Source organism: Cervus elaphus, chromosome 33, assembly GCF_910594005.1.
Source record: "Cervus elaphus chromosome 33, mCerEla1.1, whole genome shotgun sequence".
Classification (NCBI taxonomy): Eukaryota; Metazoa; Chordata; class Mammalia; order Artiodactyla; family Cervidae; genus Cervus; species Cervus elaphus.
In genome coordinates this window covers 68,620,718-68,644,801 of record NC_057847.1, presented here as the reverse complement: position 1 = coordinate 68,644,801, position 24,084 = coordinate 68,620,718, and the positions used below count along the sequence as shown (strand labels likewise).

General features: G+C 37.1%; 1 protein-coding gene across 2 annotated transcripts in view; it reads right to left on the bottom strand.

The window, feature by feature from the left end:
• Nucleotides 1-13,668: 13,668 nt before the first annotated feature.
• DPP10 (dipeptidyl peptidase like 10) overlaps nucleotides 13,669-24,084 on the bottom strand; it is a 717,819-nt gene continuing 707,403 nt past the window's right edge. For both annotated transcript variants that reach the window (XM_043894623.1, XM_043894622.1), the window contains 5 exons: nucleotides 20,625-20,724; nucleotides 20,312-20,370; nucleotides 20,131-20,203; nucleotides 17,415-17,488; nucleotides 13,669-15,796 (listed from right to left, as the gene is read on the bottom strand). In XM_043894623.1, coding sequence (XP_043750558.1) covers nucleotides 15,662-15,796; nucleotides 17,415-17,488; nucleotides 20,131-20,203; nucleotides 20,312-20,370; nucleotides 20,625-20,724 — 441 coding nt within the window. In that variant the 3' untranslated portion in view covers nucleotides 13,669-15,661. The remainder of the gene's footprint in view (nucleotides 15,797-17,414; nucleotides 17,489-20,130; nucleotides 20,204-20,311; nucleotides 20,371-20,624; nucleotides 20,725-24,084) is intronic.

Here is a 24,084-nt window from a genome sequence, read left to right as displayed (position 1 = left end):
CATTATCCATCCTCCCTTTGTGATATCATCTTGTGTGGCAGATGTAACTATCATCTATTTACTGACAACTCTCAAAATGTTTATGTCCCATCCTCTCAATCCTGGAATAAGATATCTAACTACCTAATTAACATCTAAACATACATGCATACTAATTATCTTAATTGCCTCTAACATATGTGTTGTCTCACACCTCCTTCATCTCAGTAAATGGCAAGTCCTCTTTACATTTATTGTCAAACACATAAGCAAACAAAACCCTTGGAGTTACTCTTAACTCTTCTCTTCCTGCCATCCGTTACATCCAGTATGTTAACATCCTCATAACTCTATATTCAGAATATATTCAGAATCAGACAACTTCTCAGTATGGACTCCATCCCCATGTTTCTGATCCAAGTCACCATAATTTCTCCCCTTGTTTTCCAAGGTAGCATCCTCACTGGCATAATGTCTATTTCCTTGCTTTCTTCCTGTCTTTCTATTTTCAATACAGCATCCAGAGTAAATTTTTTAAATCATGAGTCAGGCCATGTTGCTGCTTTGCTCAACTCTAGTTGCTTGCATCTCTCTGAAGGCAAAAGGCAAGTCCTTCAATAGGCAAGAACCCACATAACTGCCTTTCTAATCGCTTCTTCTACTCATTTTCCCTCATCATACTCCTCCAGCCACTATAACCTCCTTGCTCCTTGACAAACATGGTCTCAGTTCAGGTCTTTGTGTATGTTTTACCATTGCCTGAAAAGAACTTCCCCTCATATAACTGTCTTATATCTCCGTTAGGTTTTCTACTCAACTGCCATGCTTGATAAATTGGAATTCCTCCCACTTAAATCTCCTTTCCAACATGATTGTATGTATCACCATACTAGATATTTAACATATCTATAATATTGATTGCCTGCCTCTTACCAAACTCCATGAGGGCAAGGATTTGTGTATATTTTGTTGAATGCTGACTCCTCAGTGCCTAGGACTGTGTGTGACCCATGGTAATTATTCAAAATTTGTTGTACAAATTTAGTAACTATTATTAAAATAGGAGAATGGTTTAATATTTTTTTAAAAACAAAATTCAATTCAGATAAAAGCTTTCCCAAAAAAAAAGAGTATACAAAAAATTATATATATTGTAAATATCAGGGGCCACTGGTCCATTAAATTATCTCAATTTTCCACATCAACATTCATGAGGATTATTAAAAATACTAATAATTTTCACATTTGCTTAGTGTTTTACTTTGTAAAGCTGATGAACTTTCTGTTAACCATTATACTCCCTTAAGCTGTGAGGTCAAAGTAAAAAGAAATAAAGTGGTGATCCTTTTGTGAAACAAAACAACAACAACAACAAAGTTTGGGGGGAAGAGGTTCTTAAGAAAAAAGGGGGAAAAAAGTAGGCATAGTGGGACTGATACCAGGACACACTTGTTACTAAGATGGGTATCTTTATAAGAGGAGAGAGATTATCAGATTTCTCTTCTTGCATACATGTGTGCACATGCATACACACACACACCTCCCCCCCCCCCCCACCAACCACGACACACACATACTCACAAGAAAGGCCACATGAAATGCAGTAAGAAGTCAAGTCACTTATCTGTAGGCCAGGAAGAGAGGCCTCAGACAAAATCAGCCCTGCCTGCAAGTCCAGAATTGTGAGAAAGTAAGTTTCTGTTGTTTAACACATCCAGTCTGTGGTAGCCTTTTATGACAGCCTAAGCAGACTGCATGTGTGTGCTAAGTCGCCTGAGTCCTGTCTGACTCTATGTGACCCCATGGACTATAGCCCACCAAGCTCCTCTGGCCATGGAATTCCCCAGCGAGAATACTAGAGAGGGTAGCCATTCCCTTCTCCAGGGGGTCTTCCTGACCCAGGGGATAGAACTTGGGTCTCCTGCATTGCGGGTAGATTCTTCACTGTCTCAGCCAGCAGAGAAGCCCTATAAAATAAATACCTTAAACTGATAGTTATCCTCTTTCTTAATGACAAAACACTTATTCTTCACCGTTAAAATTAAGAAGGAATCAGGGAAAAATCCTACCTTCAGTCAACATAGACTAGCAAAAACAATTGGTATAAGAATTAGAGAGAAAGAGTTAGAAGCACCTGTATTTGTATATTATATATATATATATATATATATACACACGCACACACACATATGATAATTTGTTGAAGGAATCAAGGAAAGTCTATCTTGAAAACTAATTGAATTTTAATTATTAGCCTTCATGTATACAAAGAAAAAATAGTTATGAGAATAACCTAACTATTATAGTAACAAAAAGGACAAAAGTAGAAATATCTAGGTTAAAATGAGAAGTGTGAATCCACATGACATTAACTTTGAAACACTTCTGAATAAAACATGAGTCAAAATATATGCTGTGTTCTTATTTAGGAAGGATCAGCATGATAAATACATTACTAATCTTGGAGTTAATTAATAAATTCAATACAGTGCCCCAAATAGTGGGCATTATTGCTATTACATCGTTGTAATATGCAGTAATAAAAAGGCACAAGGATTATATCCTGATACGCCTAAAAAGTTAAGAATTTAAGTGAAAAATGTAGGTGGAGAAATGTGTCTCAATATGGTACTGTTTATTTGTGAAGCTAGAGTTAAATACCAATATATGCATGCTTTGTCAAATCATAGTTTCAAATGAATATATAAGCCATATTTTAAGTACTATATGTATTGGGAGAGAATGAGTGGAGAGAAGAGGAACTGAATCTAGTTTATATTTCTTTCTGTAGATTTAATTTTGGAATCATGCAAATATTTTAGATTATTGTACATCAAAATAGAGTATAATAAACAGATCTTAAACATGTAAGGGAAAATAAAACCAACAACTTTAACTTTATATTGAGTATACAGTATAATCATACTGAAATTTTTTTTTTTCTCAAAGTAGTTTCTAAATATAATTTATCTCCATAATCTAAGTTTGGGGGAAAAAATAGTTAACATAAATAATACGTATAGTAATCATTTAATTGTCAGTAAGCTTGGCATATTTTCCCTGCCACTGTAAAATTGAATCATGGTTTAAAATAGATAAATAAATGTTTAGTTTCACTAAGAGATACAATGAGGGCCTCCCCTGGTGGTCCAGCGGTTAAGACTCTGTGCTCCCAATGCTGGGGGCATGGGTTCAGTCCTTGGTAGGGCTGCAAGACACACTGCATGGCCAAGAAAGTTTAAAAAATTGAAAAATTAAAAGCATATAAAAAAGTATTTGATAAAAGAGATAAAAAGTGTTGAACTCAAGATATATTATTTTTAAAATGTATTTTCTAGCTCTGTCCACTAAAACATCCCTAGAGCCTTTCACAAACTACACAGATAATGCCCAAAGGACTCAAGAACCAATTTAAATATGCTGCGATTGTATAATGCAGGCATGCACTAACTATCAGTTAGGGTAATAACCGCGATTAACAGGTTTAAGGGCTTCCCTGGTGGTTCAGATAGTAAAGAAATTGGCTGTGACGCGGGAGACCTGGGTTCAATCCCACTGTCTGGAAGATCCCCCGAAGGAGGACACGGCAACCCACTCCAATATTCTTGCCTGGAGAATCACCATGGACAGAGGCACGTGGCGGGCTACAGTCCATGGGGTGGCAAAGAGTCAGACACAACTGAGCGACTAAGCACAATATGTACAAAATATGTTTAAAATGAAGTGAAAGTGTTAGTCACTTACTCAGTTGTGTCTGACTCTTCACTAAATGGACTGTAGCCCACCAGCGCTCCTCTGTTCATGAGATTCTCCAGGCAGGAAAGCTGGAGTGGGTTGCCATTCCTTCCTCCAGGGGCATGACCCAGGGATCCTACATTGCAGGTAGATTCTTTACCCATAAGTTCATAAAAATTTTGAAAAAATAAAAATCTTCTTGAGTAAATTTGGAAAGTAATAAGGAATCATTTCATTTTTTGAAAATTTTTAAATAAAGGGAAAATCCGTGGCATTTGTCTTGCTTTTCTTACATATACCAAATGTTTGATGGCAGTAGAAAAGTTGCATTAACCTCTAAAGCATATTTATTCTTTCCCATTTCAAAGGGGACCATTTATTTTGGTTATCCCATCCCTGTGCCACTTTTGTGTATTAGGAGCCTGGGGGAAAGAAAACTGATCATTTTAAAGTTAAAATATCTTCAGACCGAAAGGAGTCTTACATGGACTAATGTCCAATACTCAGCAATTCTGGACCTTGAGCTGGAAAGGGCTGGGGTTGTGTCCTTTGTGGTGGGATTGATTGTACCCTGAATAGAGGAGTCAAAGGAGCGAGTGAAATATTTGATGTCCAGAGTGTAGGACTGTGTCAGTGACTGGAGTGCTCCCTAAATTGTCCATTCATTCTCCTGCATTTTCCGGTCTCTGCTGTTAGGGTGAGATGCTGAGAGCTGTCCTGAAGCATGAACTCCAAGCGGATATAATGGTGTCACTTCAGAAAGGTGGCAATTGTAAGCAGGTATCGTGTGTCTTCTTCAGTCTTCTCTTCCTTTGGCATAACAGCATGGAGGTCCATGTTCCAGATGTCAGGGGAATGTAAAATAACTCTCCTGCCCATGTGTGACATCATGTGAGAAATAAAGAGTTATTTACTTAACATACTCAGACTTTCCTGGCAATCCTAGTGGCCAAGACTCTGCTCCCAGTGCAGGGTGTCTGAGCTCGACTCCTAGTCAGGGAGCTAGTTCCCACATGCCACAATACCGAAATTAACTTTTTAAAATTTCATGGCACTAATTCATATATCTTACTGTGACTAATCCAATGACTTTCAGTAACTCAATTAATTGTTAAAATTACTGTTTCCGCATGTAAAAATTGGGATAGTGATTGTACTTACTTCATGCAACTGTCTTAAAGATTACATAAATATGTGTATTAATGAGCTTATCCTAGGACCTGGAACAAATTAAGGAACAAGTTAATGTTACCTATTTTTATTTTTATGAATACTATTACTATTATTATGATGATGATCTTTTTATTTCCCTAGCAAATTACAGGTGAGGGTATAATCTAAATTATGCATATTAAGGAGTGTATGTGAGCGAGCATTATATTCAGTGAAATAAGATAATGAGTGAGAATTTGGGGTTTGGGGTGAATTGAAAATAATTGAGAGAGATAGAATTTGATAGAAAGGTGAATAAGGATCAACTAAAGAAAGTCTCCAATATCATACAGAGTCCAGATGAATTTTAAAAACTAATGTTGTATGCCAAAACTTTGAACTCTTTTCACTAGTACCAATCTACATGGAGACAAAGAAAAGCATGCAAATAATATGATCTCCTGGACTGTGAAAATGAGTGAAGCATGCTAGAAGGTTAGTGACATTCAGAGAAAAAGACTGGTTTTGGGTCCAAGGTGAACAAAGACTCAGCTGAGATCCAAAGCAAGCAGCGTGCCCGGGGCAGAAGGTTATTTTGCTTACTATTTTTATACTCCAGAAATATTTATCTTTCCATAGGATGTGAATTATTTCATTCAGGTAAGAAAAGCTAATACAATACAAATGAAAACAAAACTAAACTATTATTTTTCTTTTTAAAATCTATGTCCTTCTGCCATGAGTGTTTGGGATTGAGAAATAATTGCCTGAAAATGGAAGGGCTTTACTATAAATTTCCTTAAAATTGTGAGACAGAAACCTGCATGCAGAGCAACTGCTCTTCAGGATGGCAGTGGACACGTGAAGGTTTTTTAACCTGAATGAAACAAGTTGATTCATTATGGAATATTGATTCAAAGGCAATGGGTCCAAGGGAGTACCATTTGTAATATGAGGAGCATTATAAAAGAATGAAAATCAAAACACAAACTGAATATGCTGATATTTTTAGTAAGTGATGACTCAGCTATAAAGCGTTTGAACTAAGATATCTGTGTATACATTAGATATGTTCATTAGATTAAATGGCAAAATAGGATGCTAATGCTTTATCAAACAGCACAGTATCTGACTTTGGCACAAAATCTTTGAGCTTTATTTTGATTTGAAGTCAATATTGAAGTTGGAATTTCCCACGTATCTGGACAAAACAATTTTGTTCTCCCTAAAGGCTACTCAGAATTCATTGACAACATACAGATTTTTAAAATCCACACTTGCTACCCTAAAGGGATGAAGAGGTGTCAGGTAATAAGAATGACAATCACTAAAAGTGCATAGGTCAGACAGAGAAAGAGAAATACTATGCGATATCCCTTACTTGGAGAATCTAAAAAATATAACAAAAAAGAAGTAGGTTCACCATATAGAGAACAAACTAGTGGTGACCAGTGGGGGTGGGGGCAATGAAGGAGTTGGGGAGTAGGAGGCACAAGCTAATGGGTGTAAGATAGGCTCAAGGACAATATTTTGTGATAACTATAAAAAGAAAGTAACTTTCAAAATTGTACAAAAAACTAAAAAGTTAACCTAAAAAATGCATATGAATGGAGAGACTGTGTTACCTGTGTTTCTTTGACAGGACTTTTATTTTCCCATTGGAACATGCCTTATGTAATCAATCAATCAAGAGAATCAATGGTGTGACTAGCAACTCAGGCTATATGGAGATAATCAAGCCTTCGTAAATCGTGTTAGAGCAAATAAAGCCTGAAAAATGGGGCTGTTAGCACAGCAATCATATTTCAAAACTGCCTTTCTGCAGGCAACAACGTCGCTGACGAGGAACAGAAGAGAAAGGAGAAAATGTTGGTTCGGGGAAGGGTACTAACTCTCGGGAACAAAGCCTGGAGTTCAGGGTCTTGTGAGACACTTTCAAATGAAGGGTCTGTGTTTACCCAGTCTCACTGTTCAATGCCTTGGCTATGCCTCTGGCTGAAATGCCAGGCTAAGGATCATCATTAGTGGAGTGTTCTTACTTCTGGGCAATACATACGTTGGGCACCTATTTTACATCAGTTCTCCTACCAGTCTTACTGCTTCTCAGGTGGCGCTATTGGTAAAAACCTGCCTGCAAATGCAGGAGACATAAGAGACATGGGTTCGATCCCTGGTGGGGGAGATCCCCTGGAGGAGGGCACGGCAACCCACTCCAGTATTCTTGCCTGGAGAATTTCATGGACACAGGGGCCTGGAAGGCTATGGTCCATAGTGTCACAAAGAATTGGACATGACTGAAGCGACTTAGCATGCCTGCAGCCTTCTCACTAGTTGCACCCTCATGAAGGATATTGCAATTTCATATGGAGAACTTACCAGGTTCTTATACATCTAGGATGGAGGCTTGCAACCAAACCGTGGACAGTGGAACTTGAAGGAATTATCTTTCCACATTAAAAGCAATAGTCACTCTTTACCTAACTATCCTTGGACATTGCCGTGAAAGAATGTACTGCCCGCGGCAGCAGCAGCCAATGAAGCAGATGAGCAGCTCACTGGAGCTGGAGAAGGGAAAGGGTGGGGGAGGCTGGAATTTGATTTCCAACTTGGCCTGTTAATCTGCTCCTAGAAGCACCAACAAGCATCTCTTGTGATGTGAGTCAACATATACAATGGCATGTTAGTCATATAAAGGAACAAAACTGGGTCATTTGTAGAGATATGGATGAACCTAGAGTCTGTCATACAGAATGAAGTAGAAAGAGAAAAACAAATACTGTGTATTAATGTGTATGTATGGAAACTAGAAAAATGTACTGATGAACCTGTTTGCAGGGCAGGAATAGAGACAAAGACATAGAGGGCAGACTGTGGACACAGCAAGGGAAGGAGAAAGTGGGGCAAACTGAGAGAGCAGCATTGACAAGTATACACTAGCATGTGTAAAATAGCTAGCTAGTCGAAAGTTGTTACATAGCACAGAGAACTCAGCTAGGTGCTCTGTGATAACCTAGAGGAGTGTGATGGGGTGGGTGGGAGGCTCAAGAGAGGAGAGAAGATTTGTATACACATAGATGGTTCACATTGTTGTACAATGAAATTAATATAACATTGTAAAACAATGATGTTCCAATTAAATATAAATTTTAAAATAATTGATAGACAAAAGATATTTCATGTCATTTAAGCCAGTGCTTCTCAAACTGTACTGATCGTGCAGATCACTTGGGGACCTTGTAAACGTTTAGATTCTGATTTAGAAAACTGAAGTGGTGCCTCAGAGTCTGCATTTCTAACCAACAAGGGTGATGTCCAAGCTTCTTACATATTGAGTCACAAGTATTTAGGCAACTTTTAGGTTTCTATTCAGTTACTAGAAGCCACAAGTATACTAAATGGCAACCCTGAATAGAGAGAGACTTGAAAGTTGAATCCAATCTAAAGATACACATGACAAACCTTACCAATTCACTAGTTTAAAAATGCACAGATATGATTATGGCATGTGAGGACTTTGAGGTCATCATGGTCTGTGTTCATATCCTGGTTCTGTCACTTACACACTGTGTGACCCTTGCATAAGTTGCTTCAGTTGTATCCGACTCTGCAACCCCATGGACAGTAGCCCACCCAGTCCCAGTCCTCTGTCCATGGGATTCTCCAGGCATGAATATTTAATTGGGTTGTCATTTTCTTCTCCAGGAGATCTTTCTGACCCGGAGATCGAACCAGCATCTCTTGCATCTCCTGCACTGGCAGGCGCATTCTTTGCCACTAGCGCCATCCTACTGAAACATAATTTAACCTCTCTGAATCTTAATGTCTTCAGAGAACTATGTCATCTACCTCATACAGTTGGCTTGAAGATTAGTTGAAATTATATGATTAAAAAGTCTAGGTCTTAAACAAATGTGAGTTCTTTTCCTATGATGCTATTGGCGGCATAGAATTCTGTATTGTCAAGGTTTATTCATGCCTAAGATTGCTTAGTTAAATGGTGCTGTCTGATAGAAGAAATGTAGATTGTGGCAATCAGTCCAGAGACTTTTCTTTAACCAAACTGCTCTATCAAAATCTTGTGATTCGTGTATATAGCTATGTTAAATTTAATTGGAATTTTTTTAAAAAATGTAAACTAAGTTGCACTTTTATATGATTTGTTTCTTCTTTAAAACCTGTCTGCATTGGTGAAATTTTTATTTATTTATTTGCTACGGTTCTGGGTCTTTGTTGCTGTACAGACTTTCTCTAGTTGTGGCAAGAGGGGCTAGTCTCTAGCTGTAGGCTTCTAGCCACAGTGGGTTCTCTCATTGCAGAGCCCGGGCCCTTGGCACACAGGCTTCAGTCGTTGCTGGATGAGGGCTCAGTAATTTTGGCACATGGGGTTAGTTGCCCCACAGCAGGTGGAGTATTCCCAGACCAGGGATTGATCCTTTGTGCCGTCATTGCAAGGCAGAGTATTAACTATGGAACCACCAGCGTAGTCCAAGAGTAAATTTTTAAATTCACAGGCTCTCTCCCCCAGAGTTGCTGGAATATTGTTAAATGACATGAAAATAATGTTAGCAGATCTGATCAGTATAAGCAAAATTTATTGCCTCTAATGACAGAAAGGTGGAAGATAACTCGTTTTCAAGTCAGATTGCAAATTGGATGGTGGACGCCAGCTATGACATCTAAATTTCTAGTGTTTGATGATGAAACAAGGTCTTCTTTTCTTCATGTTTATAAGCCTGGATGCTTTGATTAATATAATGCTTTGAATACCTCTTGGAGTATTTGGAATGTCCTAGGTTAATGCCAGAACAAGGGAATTTACTTACAACTCTCCAGGCATAAAATTATGATTTTCTGAGCAAGGGTTTGAATGGATAGAGATAGCTGTTAAATATTTCCAACAGAAAAATAAAAGTGTTGCATATCTCCAACAGAAAAATAAAACATGTTTTAATATTACATATGTACTCTTGACATTAGGGAAACCATGTAACTTCAAACATGGCACTATTGTACACTGGACTATCATTTACCTTTCAGTACTATTGCTATCAAATTTTCTTAACAATATCTCTAACTAAATGTTTTAATATTTAATATCTATTCTCAGTTGAGGTGAACATGAGTTAAAACTTTCATCATTTCAGGAATAGTTTAGAACAGATTGGGTTTTAAGTTGGCTTGAGCTGGGTTTTATGGTACTTACTCAATAATAATGATGCTATTAAAGTGCTGCACTCAGCAAATCTAGAAAACTCAGCAGTGACCACAGTTCTGAAAATGTCAGTTTTCATTCCAAAATCAAAGAAAGGCAATGCCAAAGAATGTACAAACTATGGCACAACTGCACTCATTTCATATGTTAGCAAGACCATGCTCAAAATTCATTAAGTTTGATCTCAACAGTACATGAACAGAGAACTTCCAGATGTACAAGCTGGATTTAGAAAAGGCTGGATTTAGAGGAACCAGAGACCAAATTGTCTTTGACTGTGTGGATCACAACAAACTGGAAAATTCTTAAAGAGATAGGAATACCAGACCACCTTACCTGTCTCCTGAGAAACCTGTATGCAGATCAAGAAGCAACAGTTAGAACAGGACATGGAACAGGCTGTATAACGGCTGTATAATGTCACTCTGCTTATTTAACTTTTACCCAGAATACATCATGCGAATTGCCTGGCTGGATGAAGCTCAAGCTGATGGCAGAAAACAAAGAGGATCTAAAGAGCCTCTTGGTGAGAGTGAAAGAGGTGAGTGAAAAAGCTGGCTTAAAACTCAACATTCAAAAAACTAAGATCATGGCATCTAGTCTCATCACTTCATGGGAAATAGAAGTGGAAAACAGTGACAGATTTTATTTTCTTGGGCTCCAAATTCACTGTAGATAGTGACTGCAGCCATAAAATTAAAAGACACTTGCTTCTTGGGAGGAAAGCTATGACAAACCTAGAAAGCATATTAAAAAGTAGAGACATCATTTTGCTGACAAAGGTACATATAGTGAGATTTGGACCATAAAGAAGGCTGAGCACTGAAAAATTGTTGCTTTTGAACTGTGATGCTGGAGAATACTCTTGAGAGTCCTTTGGCCTGCAAGAGCAAACCAGTCAATCCTAACGGAAATCAATCCCGAATATTCATTGGAAGGACTGATACTGAAGCTGAAGTTCCAATAGTTTGGCAACCTGGTATGAAGAGCTGACTCATTGGAAAAGACCCTGATGCTGGGAAAGATTGAGGGCAGGAGGAGAAGGGGGTGACAGAAGATGAGATGGTTGGATGGCATCACCAACTCAATGGATATGAGTTAGAGCAAAGTCTGGGAGATGGTGAAGGACAGGGAAGCCTGACATGCTGCAGTCCTTGGGGTAGCAAAGAATGAAACAGGACTTAGCAACTGAATGAAAACAATTCATTAATTAAGAAAATTTGACAAGTTACATACTTATCTGAGACTCAACTTCTTTATCCATAAAATAGGAATCATAATACCTATTTCAGAGCATGTTGAAAAGATTCCATTTGATAAGCAATATAAAGTCCTTACTGCATGCTTGGTATTCAGTAAAAGTACAATAACTTTTGGGTAGTAACAGCTTCCAACCTGAAAAGAAACCACTTCTTTATCCTCATACTATTTCTTCGTCCTGTAATATTCACAATGATACGCTCTGGTGGGAAGAAAGTGTTTCCACAGAAAGTAAAACCTAATTCAACATTGGTGTACAGGTGGTTTATTTTGGGAAGTGATTCTAGAAAATAGGACTGAGAAGCTAGAAATAGGAAAGAGGGACCTAGAATTATGTATAGATGTGGACAGCTGAGTTTCATGGGTGCTTTGAGAACCATGTAGAATGTCTAAGGGAAGGAAAAGGGGAACATATGGCCCGCTGCTTTTGTCTTCCATTAATTGAGTTTCTGTGGAGCCATTAAATTGTCATATAGGTTTGTAGTATGTAAGTGATGAGACTGTTGGTTCTAGCAGATGGACAACATTAGCAGCAGAGAAGAGAAAGTGAGAAAGAGCCCAGCTGAGGTGTCAGGGTTTATTTACTACAATGCTGGTTGCTGCAGGATGTGTAGCTGATTAAACCATGTGAGGAAGGACAGAAGTGTGTGAAATGAAAATATCTCCTGTCATACCAGTATACAAGAAATGTCACAGCCATCAGAAATTTCTGGCCTCCAAATGTGAATGAGGGCTTCCCAAACTGCAATGCAGCAGATGCTGCCATCCCCCATGGTGACTGCTGAGGAGCTGGGGGAATACAAGAAGCAGCCATTTGCCACTCCTTAAGGTGAACAAGGAAAGGAAAGAGGATTGGCCCCAGATAGCTGAGGTGCATTATGAAAGGAATTCATTCAGTGAGCCCAGAGGGCTGCATCTTCCCATACATAGAATGCAACATTCCTTAACCTGATATCTGATTTTTCTTACCTCACAATAATCTTTGCTGTTCAGACTGCCTGCTCCCTTTGTTATGAACTTGTAGATAGCCTGACTCCCCCTCCTGCCCCCTTGGAGCAGTTTTCTCATAGCTACTGAGATGCTATCTTCCAGGTTCAGAGTCCTTAACATTCTCACCAAATAAAAGAACTCTCTACTTTAAGACTGTGACTACATTTTTAGTTGACAAGTGGCATTTCATACATGAGTCTTCATAGCAGTCATGTGTCCTCAATGACTCTCGAGATTTGAAAGCAATTCAGTCCCAGATACTTCTGTTTCAAAGCCTATCATTTGAGCTGCATGGCTTAAGTAATTTTCTTTATGGCAAAGACAAAAGTTTGTCGTCTCATTCTAGTAGATCTACAACTGTGAGACCCTTGATGGTGATTTCTATGCTAAACAGCCAATCAAGAAGACACATTCTCCAGGTGAACTGAGATTCATGGTTTTTTTGTTGTTTTATAAATTTATTTATTTATTTATTTTTGACCGTACTGGGTCTTCATCACTGCAGGGACTTTTCTCTAGTTGTGATGTGTGGGCTTCTCATTCTGGGAGCCTCTCTTGTTGTGAAGCACAGGCTCAATAGTTGTTGCGTATGGACTTAGCCGTTCTGTGGCATGAGGGATCTTCTGGGATCAGGGATCGAACCAGTCTCCTGCATTGACAGACAGATTCTTTGCCCCTGAGCCGCCAGGGAGGCCTGAGATTCATGTTTTGAAGTGAGTCCTCGCCCTAAATTCTGTCAAGAAACTGAAACAATCCACAAAGTCTATTTAGTCCCAAGTGTTGACTTAGAAACCTCAATGGAGACAATTAAGTCGAGAAATTGCTTTCTTTTTTTAAAAATAGTTTCAAAATATTATGTGCTCGTCTCTGTGGATGACTGAATACTGCTTACCTTTCTTATTATGGAACTTATAACTTATTCTGAGTCTTTTTTTTTTAAACTTTAGGGGGAAAACAACACTTAGAAAGCTTGCTCCTGGAAATAATACTTGGAAAGTTCTAGGAAACTATTAGAATTTACGAACACATATGAAATAGTGAGACTATGACCAAGGGCAAATGTATAAAGGACAAAATCCAGTTAGATGGTTCCTTTAATAGTTGGTGCCTGTGTGTTTTAGTGAGCATCTCCCTTATCCAAAATAGCCCAATTATGCAAAGCCAGATAATCACAGAAACAAAAATTATTCACCTTCCTACTAATCAGTAGTTTTCATTGCATATCTATTAACCTTAAAGGTGAAAGTGGGTTCCAGACTAATGTCTTTCATGTTAGAAGCTGTATTAAATTAATTGAAAAATAAACACTGATAATAATAATAAAACAAGAGAAATGATAAACAGTAAAAGGTAAATACTTTTTAAATGTTACTCAAATAGACAATAACACCACATCTTTCAAACAACATAATTATTTGCATCATAAAAACTCTAGTTGTTGAAATTTAAAATATTGATTAAAAAGCTTCAATTGGACTTCAAATCAGCCTTAAAAAAGAAATTTCCATCTTAATAAAATAGGCAAAACTTTCCTTTTACACTTATTTTTTAAAACATTATACTTTTTTTAAAAAAAATGTGTTTTACTAGTCTTGAAAAAGACCTGGAATGGGTCTTTCAAAAGTTTTTCCCAATTTAAATGGAATCCAACACAGCAGTGAAGACGCAACTCCAAAGAATACAGGAGAAAAGCAGAATACCCAAAAAACAACTTATGTGTTTCCAAACACCCAGCTTTTGGGGTTGATGCCTTCATAAAACAAGAAGGTTACTGAGCAATTCCATGAAATTTCTAAGTTTCCTCCTGGTATTCTGATGTCATCATAATCTAGTCTGTCCTAAGGAATTTTTAAAACCACAAAAACCCAGTCTTCTGCCTAGATTTATCTGAACTTCTGTGCTTGACTTTTGGATGTCTCTTCTGGAAGTTCCCTCCAATGAAATGAGAAGATATTCTTTGACTTTTGTCAGAAAAGTTAATATTCTCATGACTTAAATTGACTTCATTACAGTCAAGTTTATTTTACACTCTCAATTACTTACTACTGCAAGTCAACACAGCACAGAAATTAATGCATTTTGTGCCTTAAATAGTAAACACTGCTGTTTGTGAACTTTTTTGGCCAATGAATAAGAAGTATTTCATTTCTAAATCTCACCAGAAGGATTTAAATTAAACAGTAACAGATGCATTGGGCAGGCATGGGATACTAAATAAGAACTGGCAAATGAAATAATCCAGCTCTTTGCTTTTACAATGAAAATGAGAATTGGTTTTTCATTGAGAGAAGAAAAAGGATTAAGTGTTTTAAAAAAGCGTTTTCCACCAAAAGAGCAAAATAGCACTCAGTGGTATAGTATTGTTAACAAAATTTCTTTATCAGAAACTATAATTTAATATTTAAGTACCTAATTTACATGTGACAAGGTATCATATTCAAAAAATTAAATTGCAACTAGAAAACTATTAACCACTAAAAACAATACCAAACACAACCCAAACATTTATAGGAAAGCAATAGCTAGAATTTGAATTGGAAAAAAAAATGTCATCATATTTGGCTCATTAACAAAGCATCCATTACAGCCTGTAAGCATCTCTTCTAAGTCATCAAGTTTATCCTTTGTAGCATGAATAACACGTAAAGATAGATTTATTGACTGCATATGCACACGTGTGTATACATATTGTGAGACGTACACTCATGTGTTGACTTAAAGATATTGTATCTACTGATAACTGGCTGAACTTTGGAAGGTGCTGAAACCCATATTTCTACATGACCTGTGACCCATTTAAAAATGTCTTTTTATAAACAGAAGTTACATAAAATACTCTGGTTTTATTAACTGACTCTTTTCTTAAGCATCATAATAGACAATAAAGGAATTGCACTTATTTTAAAGGTACAGTAAAGTGTTAGATTGCTGCTTGGCCATCAAAGATCAGGGACTGTAGGACTGAGAAGTTGCGCATTATATGCAAAGATGACGGTGGCCACTGAAATTAAAATGAGAGCAATTAATTACAGAACAAATAGGGGGATAACAGAAGAAAACATGCACTACTCCTACTTTAATGCAAAACTAATTTCTCCCCGGAAACCAACCCTTTGACTTTTCTTACACAAAGAAACAGGTTCTGCACCCTTGGCAACACAGTAGACATGGACTTCTGTATTCAAATTCTAGTTCATTGTCTCTGAGTGTGCTGTTCCAATGTCATCTCCTTAAGCTGCCCTTGAAATTCTGGAGCATCTACAATATTACAGTCTCTCGGTTAGGTTCCATTGAGCCTCAATATCCCCTTCAGCTCTATATAAATAGGGTCCTTTATTCATCTTCTTCTGGTTCCTGTGGTAACACTGGTATTTCTTCCTTTAAACAATCACTGAAGAATCTGAGAATTGTGCTGTAGAGATGATACTTGCTCTTCTCAGATACGTTATGGCCTTCATCTGGGTAGACCTAAGATATTGAATGGAAAGGAGATTTAGAGTTGTCAAGGAAAGCCTTCTGTCTCAGAATTCATTACCTCAGCTCCATGGCAAGGGAACTTCGGAAAACAATATTTAACCAAAATCTCATGGTGTTCAATTCTGAGTCTTTCCTGTTAAATGTTTCATTTTTATTTTAATTAGATCAAAATAAGACACTTGAGACAAAATACAATTTTATGCCTGTAAATTAGGGTTTGTTGGGAATTCCCTGGTGTTCCAGTGGTTAGGATTCTGCCCTTTCACTGCCTGGAGCCTGGAGTTTGATCTCTGGTTGGGGAACTAAGATCCTGCCAGCCAAAAAATAAATAAATAAAGTAAATAAATTAGGATTTGTTGTCCAAAAAGTTAGAGCCTTCTATGTTCACACTGAACAAGATGGCATTAACATCAACTTAGATACATTTTAGACAGTTTTTGTCCTGACTATAGGCCCCTGACCTCTCTTTGGAGTATTTAAGGCAGAAAACTGGCAACTGTAAATTCATTCTCTGCCCCTTTGAAATTTATATAATCTTCTTTCAGACTTTTGCCAGTTTTACAATCCAGGAAATATCTTTCTCAAGGACTTGGGAACCATCTCTCTCTGTTTTTTTTCTTTTCTTTTGTTTACTTTTAGTTAGTTTGGGGGGCAGGGGGACTGCACCATGCCAAACACCAGGACCAATGAATCCCTCCATGGGGACTCTTGAAAACTCCCCAGCCCTTTGTTTCAAAACAGCTGAATTTAGTCTTCCTCCCTTATTGCAGTAGTCCCAAGTAAAATTTTCCTTGTTTGTTTAATTTTGCACAATGAAATTTTTACTTTGACAGTGTCCTTTCCAATATAAACAGCATGAATGAGTTTTTTAAAACATAAGTGAGAATCTTGTCACATCAGTTCCTGGGTATAAAGTCTTAGCTAGTGCCTAAAGCCTCACAGTCTACGGTCAGTGCATGACCCTCCATCTGTTTATTGCTACATCTTCATTCTTCATCATTCTAACTGTAGTGCCTATATTTTTGATATGCTGAACCACTTTTAGTTCTTCCAAATGCTTAAGAATGAAAGTAACTTTATTTCCCTTTCATAACTACTCCATCAGACTGAAAGTTCCTTGATGTGTAAAGTATGTCTTCTTGACCTATTTAGTATAGAGACCCATGTAAACTGTCCTTGATAAATATTTACTAAATATGGTTGAATGCAGAAATGTAAATGATGTTTTCTCTTTTCCCTTTTTTCTTGTGATATTTACTCAAAACACTTCGCCCCCTACCTTTCATGAAGCGTGATGGAGACTGACAAGAAGACAAAGGGACCAGAAGGGAAATAAAATTTATCATTTTAAAAGAATTTCTTATCAGTGATATGAATAAATGTCTGAGAAACAAGCATTTTTGAAAGAGTTTATGCAATTCACACATAAATCAAGATGATCTACATTCTCACTGTAATAAGGAAGTAAAGACAATTTGGTAAAAAAAAAAACAACACACACACAGAACAAATAAAAGGGTGGGAGATGGAATCATACAAAAATTGTGTTCTGTATCTCACGACAAGAAACTAAGGTAGAAAAACACGTTCTTCTGAAAAAGTGGCTTACCTGCATAGTATAGTTCACGCCAGCTTTTATTAGGTGTTTGATTAATTCTGCTGAATGCTGGAAATGAACTTTGGCTGCAAGAAATTAAATTATGATATTGAAGGAAATGCATTTTTCAGGATTAGGACATTTTTATAACATTTTTTTCAAAGAAATTAAGTATTTTACTTTACATCCAGTGCACATTTAAAAGACTGATACCTAGCTTTACCTGGAAAGCCAGTCGATACAACGGTAATAAAACTTGGCGCTTCACATTATAAAAAAATACATTAAAGCAGGAGTTACTACTAAGTCTCTACTCACTCTACAGAATGGTGGTTAGATTTACTTTACTGAATGCCATTTATTATTTCGAATTATTCACATATTTTATACCATGATAATAATTTTAACAGAGTGAATGCCTGTCTGGATAGTAATACAACAAACCAGCCTTCCTCGTTTCTGAGGATTGCTAGGGTCAATCTCAGACACTGACATTCTGCTTTATATCAAATTAGGAGGAAAAGCACATCTTGAGAAAATAGCATGCACATCTCATTGCTCAGGGCTCAGTATTTAACGTTGACCATATTGGTTTCTCCTCTTTCCTTCTAACTTGCTACTCCTTGAACTTCAGTTACAAAACCGAAATGAGCAGCGCAGCAGCCTGAGTGTGGCCGCGACGCTGACCTGCGCGAGCGATGAAGACGGACCAATCACTCCAACAATTCCGTGTAGCATTCTGCTCATAGGCTGCCTTGGCTGTACATTCTTAAACTGTGCATCTTCAAACTTCTGTAAATAATTTTAAAGCTAACGTTTTTCAATTGTCTTTGTAAAAGTAGGGCAGCCTTACCAATAGTTTAAACTTCTTCATTGCTCTAATGCTACGGTTACTGATTGATCCTGCTACAGAGCAGAAAATAAAAGACTCCAAATAATCATTTTCATCTTTTAAAAGTCTCGTAATCTTTTCCAACATTCTCTTGTTGTACTTAATGGGAAAATTACCATGTCATTTCTAAATAACTGTGCAAATTGCTCTATAAATGTAGGCTACCAGAAATGCTAATAAATAGGGTAATGACTGAGGTAAAATGATACTTTATATACCTCATTTGTTTATTGTAGGAAACAAATTGAAAAAGACTCCATCATTCAACTTTATGGATAAAGCTGAAAATAAATGTGCAAATGGATTTTCCAGTTTTTCATTTTTTTTTTTTTGTTTAGTTTCTAGTTCAAAGCATGCTGATAATTGCCGTGTATCCCTTCTTAAAACTAAACAGAGGCATTAAAAGTCTAATTGGTTGAGTTTCCTGATTTGATGATGATTTTGGAAGATAATACTAACAATGGTAGTATTATATTACTATTGACTGACTATCTATACTCTATCAGTCCCATATGGAATATGTGCATGTGTGTGTGAGCACATTTGTGTGTGTGTGTGTGCAAACACACAGGCGCATTTCCTTTGATGTGATTGGTGCTGAAGGTCTACTTACACTTTATCATAGCACTGAGAGTTCCCTATCTACTCCACAGGCTCTCATCACTTAGTAGCCTTTTGAAGCAAATCACTAAACAGGGGGAAGGGAGGAGGATTAAGCTTTGCCTCCTTGAGGTGGGGCACCTACAAAAATGGTTTGGAAGTCTACCTAAGGGAGATTTGTCCCTTCTCCCTCATTTACCTATTTATTCACATATATACTATATACATAATAAAAACATATTGTTATTGGCATTGATATGAGGTCTAATTTAACTATTTTAACTATGACCTGACATGCTTAAAAGTTAAGTGTGAAGGCCAATGTTATCTTCACTATAAGACCTTGTTAGTAATATTCTCTGTAAAATGGAATAAACATATTGAGGCAAGGTAGGGTGGACTGACAAAAACAAGTTTAAGATTTAGGGAATATTGCTTCAAGGCTTTGCTTCTCTTTGTTCACTTGCCAGGTAGCCTTGGATAAATCAGTTTCCTCCTTGAAATTGATTTTTCTCATCTGTGAGTGGAGCTATAAATACTCAGCCCTCTGTTGTAAAATTTCACATAAAATAATGAGAAAAAAGATATAATTTCTTTGAGCCACAAACACTTCAGATGAGTATAAAATGATATTATTTATTACTAGTAATATCAATCACATCCCTCTCCAATGTATAAAATAATAAAAAAAAGGAGATGATACAAAAGTGCTTTTTTTGGTTTTTGTTTTAACTTAAGTGAGAAATCTCAGCAGAATTTCATCGCAATGCCGGCACCTTTGGCCACGCTGTTGTTTTTCAGTTTAGAGTCCATTTGCGGTATACTGAACACGGTCCTAGTAGTGACTAACCACCCATGGTTATTTATATTTAAGTTAATTACAATTAAATACAATTTAAAAATTCAGTTCCTCAGGCATACTAAACATGTCAAGTGCACATGGCCAGTGGTTACTGGTTACCGTGTTCAGCTGCACAGACATTTCCATCATCACAGTTTTACTGGCCCGTGGCTGCCATCAAGCCCCATTGCCTCCTCCACTCTTAGTCCTGATGTCCATCTGTCCTTCTGTCCACCTCCTACCAGGTATCAGATTATTTGTGCCACTCTCTTCTGCTCTCCTCCCTCGAAGGTTATAGCACCTCCTGTAAGCAAATCCTTGGAGGTGCCCCTTTGTTCAAGGTCAGACTCCATCAGTCAGTAGCAGCCATCAAGAGATACTAAGTAGCTACTTACTGTCAGCCGTCCCATGGATTATTAATATATTTTCTTCTTTTAAGCCATGAATATTATGTAGTACACTAGATGCCTGTAAATAAAAACACAAAAATCTGTATATAGAGATTAACCTATATTTGTACTCAGAGTTTTTAGAATAAAATTACTATTCTTTATTCATTGTTTTTAAGTTAGTTACCTGGTACGTGCTTTCATCTTTTGATGGCATACCAAGATATCTTTCAGAGAAAGCTGAGGCTGTGATCCAAGAAAACAGAAATTTAAGGATACACTAAAAACCATTTGACTATCACATTTCATTATTTAGTTTCTATCTTTCACATTTAATTGCCATGCACCAGTAAAACTGATTGAATCAGAGAGGTGATAAACTGCTGAAAACATCTCTGATATTACATGGTAAATGACCTCGATTGAGCATCTCTACATGAGGACTTTTGTTTCTATAAATCAATACATTATTTTAGGTTCGGTCTGTAAGAAGTACTCACCATACAACTTCAAGTCTATAATGGGTGCAATCACTGATCCACATTTAAAAAGTTTTTCATCTGATTTTAAGATCATGGATGCAATATAGCCACCATAGCCCTGGCCAAAAAAAAAAAAAAGTTTATATATATGTAAGATTATTGATTATTCCTGGAGATGTTTTAATGTTTTATCTTTTGGTCACTATTAGTTAATATACATATCAGAATGTCTCATAACGCTCCAGATTTGAGCAAAGAATGCACAAAACATTATTATGTACAGATGAAAACTGTGAAAAGTTAAATTTTTATATGTTATTTCAATAAATTTAGGTAAAATATAAAATTTATTTATCATCAAGTGTCAAATATTTGCTCTTTGATCTGATATCTGGGGATAGCTCCAAATAATTTGAAATCAGGGTAACATGTGCATGCATGCTAAATTGCCTCAGTCATGTCCGACTCTTTGTGACTATGGACTACAGCCCGCCAGGCTCCTGTGTCCTTGGGATTCTCCAAGCAAGAAAACTGCAGTGGATTTCCATGTCCTCCTCCAGTGAATCCTTATAACCCAGGGATTGAACCCCCATCTCTAATGTCTCCTGCATTGGCAGGCAGGTTCTTTACCAGTAGTGCAACCTGCGAAGCCCAGTGATTAAATCATATATCATTTTAGACATATATATTTATTAAAACAGCATATTCATCTAATAAAACATTTAAAATTATGATTATTAAGAATTAAGAAAAAAAGAGAAAAAAGAATTAAGAAAGAAGAATTAAATATTTAACATATATCATCACAAGTATAGATTCTGTTTTCAATCCACACAACTAAATATTTGAAAGAACTCATATATGATAAATACTTTTGCTAGTTAGATGTGTTCGATTATTTTTAAATTCAATTTTTAAATATCCACCTTGAAATGCTTTTGAACAAATATAATTATACATTTAAAAATATATAAATCAAGATGTCTAGTTTTCTTTTGAAGACCATTTTTCTGACTAGAAAAATTCAAGAGGAGATTGTAATAACTATAGTAATGCTGGGTAAATAGGATGACTTAGTAAGTTGTCAGTGCATTTTAGGCACTAATTTTTGCTGTGCTCTTGGTGTTGTGTTTCATTTTGCCAGACACTGGAATATCCTGATAGGTATTAATAATAAAGATATTAATATTCAAGCCTTATTTCAGACATTCTAATGCAAATGGTTCATGATAAGCTTTACTTGTGAAAGATTTGCAGATGATTCTAGTTTTGGTCCTATAGAAAACTGTTATTTTCTCTATAACTCTTGAGATGAGAAATAAATAATGTCATTTATGCTTATCTAAAGCATCATTTAAAAATGGGTACTGGAAAGTCCAAAATGCAGCCAGACATTACTATAGTGGTTGAGAGAACATATGTGAAGAGTAGCAGAATATACCACCCAGAAGTACACCACTTGGCATATTGATTATTTTGAGCTGTAAGCACTTGCAAAAACAGCTAATGCAGAGAGAGGCTTTCTCTTTCTCTGAATGTCTTTATCTGCCTAAAGGCAGATCCTCCAAAAGTAAATCAATTGTTCAAGGGCCCGTCCCTGGAAGTTTCATCAATGAGGGAAGATTGATTCTTGTCACAGGAAAGGAGACTAGAAATTGACACCACACCCAGACTCACTGTGTCACAAGTCTTGCTTCCCATCTATTCTTCTAAGGCCCCATGTGTGTTTCCTAACAGTAACTTGAAAAGAAAGTGAAAGCATTAGTCACCCAGTCGTGTCCAACTCTTTGCAACCCCAGGGACTGTAACCTGCCAGGCTCCTCTGTCCAGAAGGTTTCCTAGGCAAGAATACTAGAGAGGGTTGCCATTTCATTTGCCAGGGGATTAAATCCCCACCCAGGGACTAAACCTGGGTTTCCTGCAGTGCAGGCAGATTCTTTGGCATCTGAGCCATCAGGGAAGCCCCAAAAGAATTTACTCTCTCTTAACATACCTATATCCCCTCTCCCCTTTCCCTGTTGAAGCAGAGCAGGTCTGAGGGGCTCCTGAGCACAGAAGACTATCTGTCCCTCTTTTCTTGTTTGTAGGGAGTAGATAAGATTCCAACATCCATGGCCTTCCCCGAGTTCCAAAAGGCAGGTTCAAACAGTTGCTAATCAGGGAAGGGAGGGGATGCAGAGAAAAGGGAGGAGTAGTCAAAAACAATAGTAGAGCATATTAAAAAGCGGAGATATCACTTAGCTGACAAAGGTCTCTATAGTCAAAGCTGTGGTCTTGCCAATAGTCACAAACGGATGTGAAAGTTGGACAGTAAAAGAGGCTGAGCACCAAAGAACTGATGCTTTCAAACTGTGGTGCTGGAGAAGACGCTTGAGAGTCTCTTGGACAGCAGGGAGATCAAACCTGTCAATCCTACAGGAAATCAACCCTGAATATTCACTGGAAGGACTGATGCTGAAACTGCAGTACTTTGGCCACCTGATGTGAAGCGCCAACTCATTGGAAAAGACCCTGATGCTGGGAAAGGTTGAAGGTAGAAGGTAAAGGGGACAACAGGGAATGAGATGGTTGGATGGCATCACTGATTCAATGGACATGAGCTTGAGCAAACTCTGGGAAATAGTGAAGGACAGGGGAGCCTGGCGTGCTGCAGTCCATGGAGTAGCATAAAGTCAGACATATCTTAGGGCCTGAAAAACAAAGACAAAATTCCCTTCCTGGTAAAGAGAGGGAGACATAAACAGAGATTTTCTTTATAACTGTAAATGTTCCTTGCAAGAGGGTAACTTCTACTCTGGTTTAAAGCTTCTCCTGTTTATGCTGTTTCTTAAAATAATCAGCTCAAAAAAATGTTTATGCCAAAGAGACATATTCTGGAATAGCATATTCTGCTCCTCTTCAGAAGTATGAAGAAGTGAATGAGTCATGCAAAGCATGTAAATAAATAGCAATTATACAGCAAAAGTGTTGAGAGACTGAAAATTCTCTCCCTATAAGGAAATTTTCAAGCATATTTTCTAGTTTCTAGTTCCCTATCATGAAAATTGAGACCATGGTGTTGCAGATAAGAGGTTTCAAATATTTCCCAAGCAGCAACAGTATTCTCATAGTGAAAAAGGCATATTAGCTGATAACTTTTCTGGTTCTAATTCCACAACTACCATGATTTCTGATTATAATTATGATTTCTGATTATGATTCTGTTATTTATATAACTTGACTACTTTGAGAGAATAACTGAATATAATTATCCTGAGAATAATTGTATACCATATTTAAATAATATAAATTAGATTGTATTATGTTTTTTATCTCAGTTTCACATGATTCTCGAAGTCTGATTAACTCCAGGAAGTAAGAAAGGTATCTTTCACAGGAGGTGCAGATTTCAGAAAAACACCTGAAAGTTCTTTTTGAGTTCTATTTGAGAGTCTTTTTTAAAATTCATATTCTAAACCAGTAGATTTGGGATAGGGCC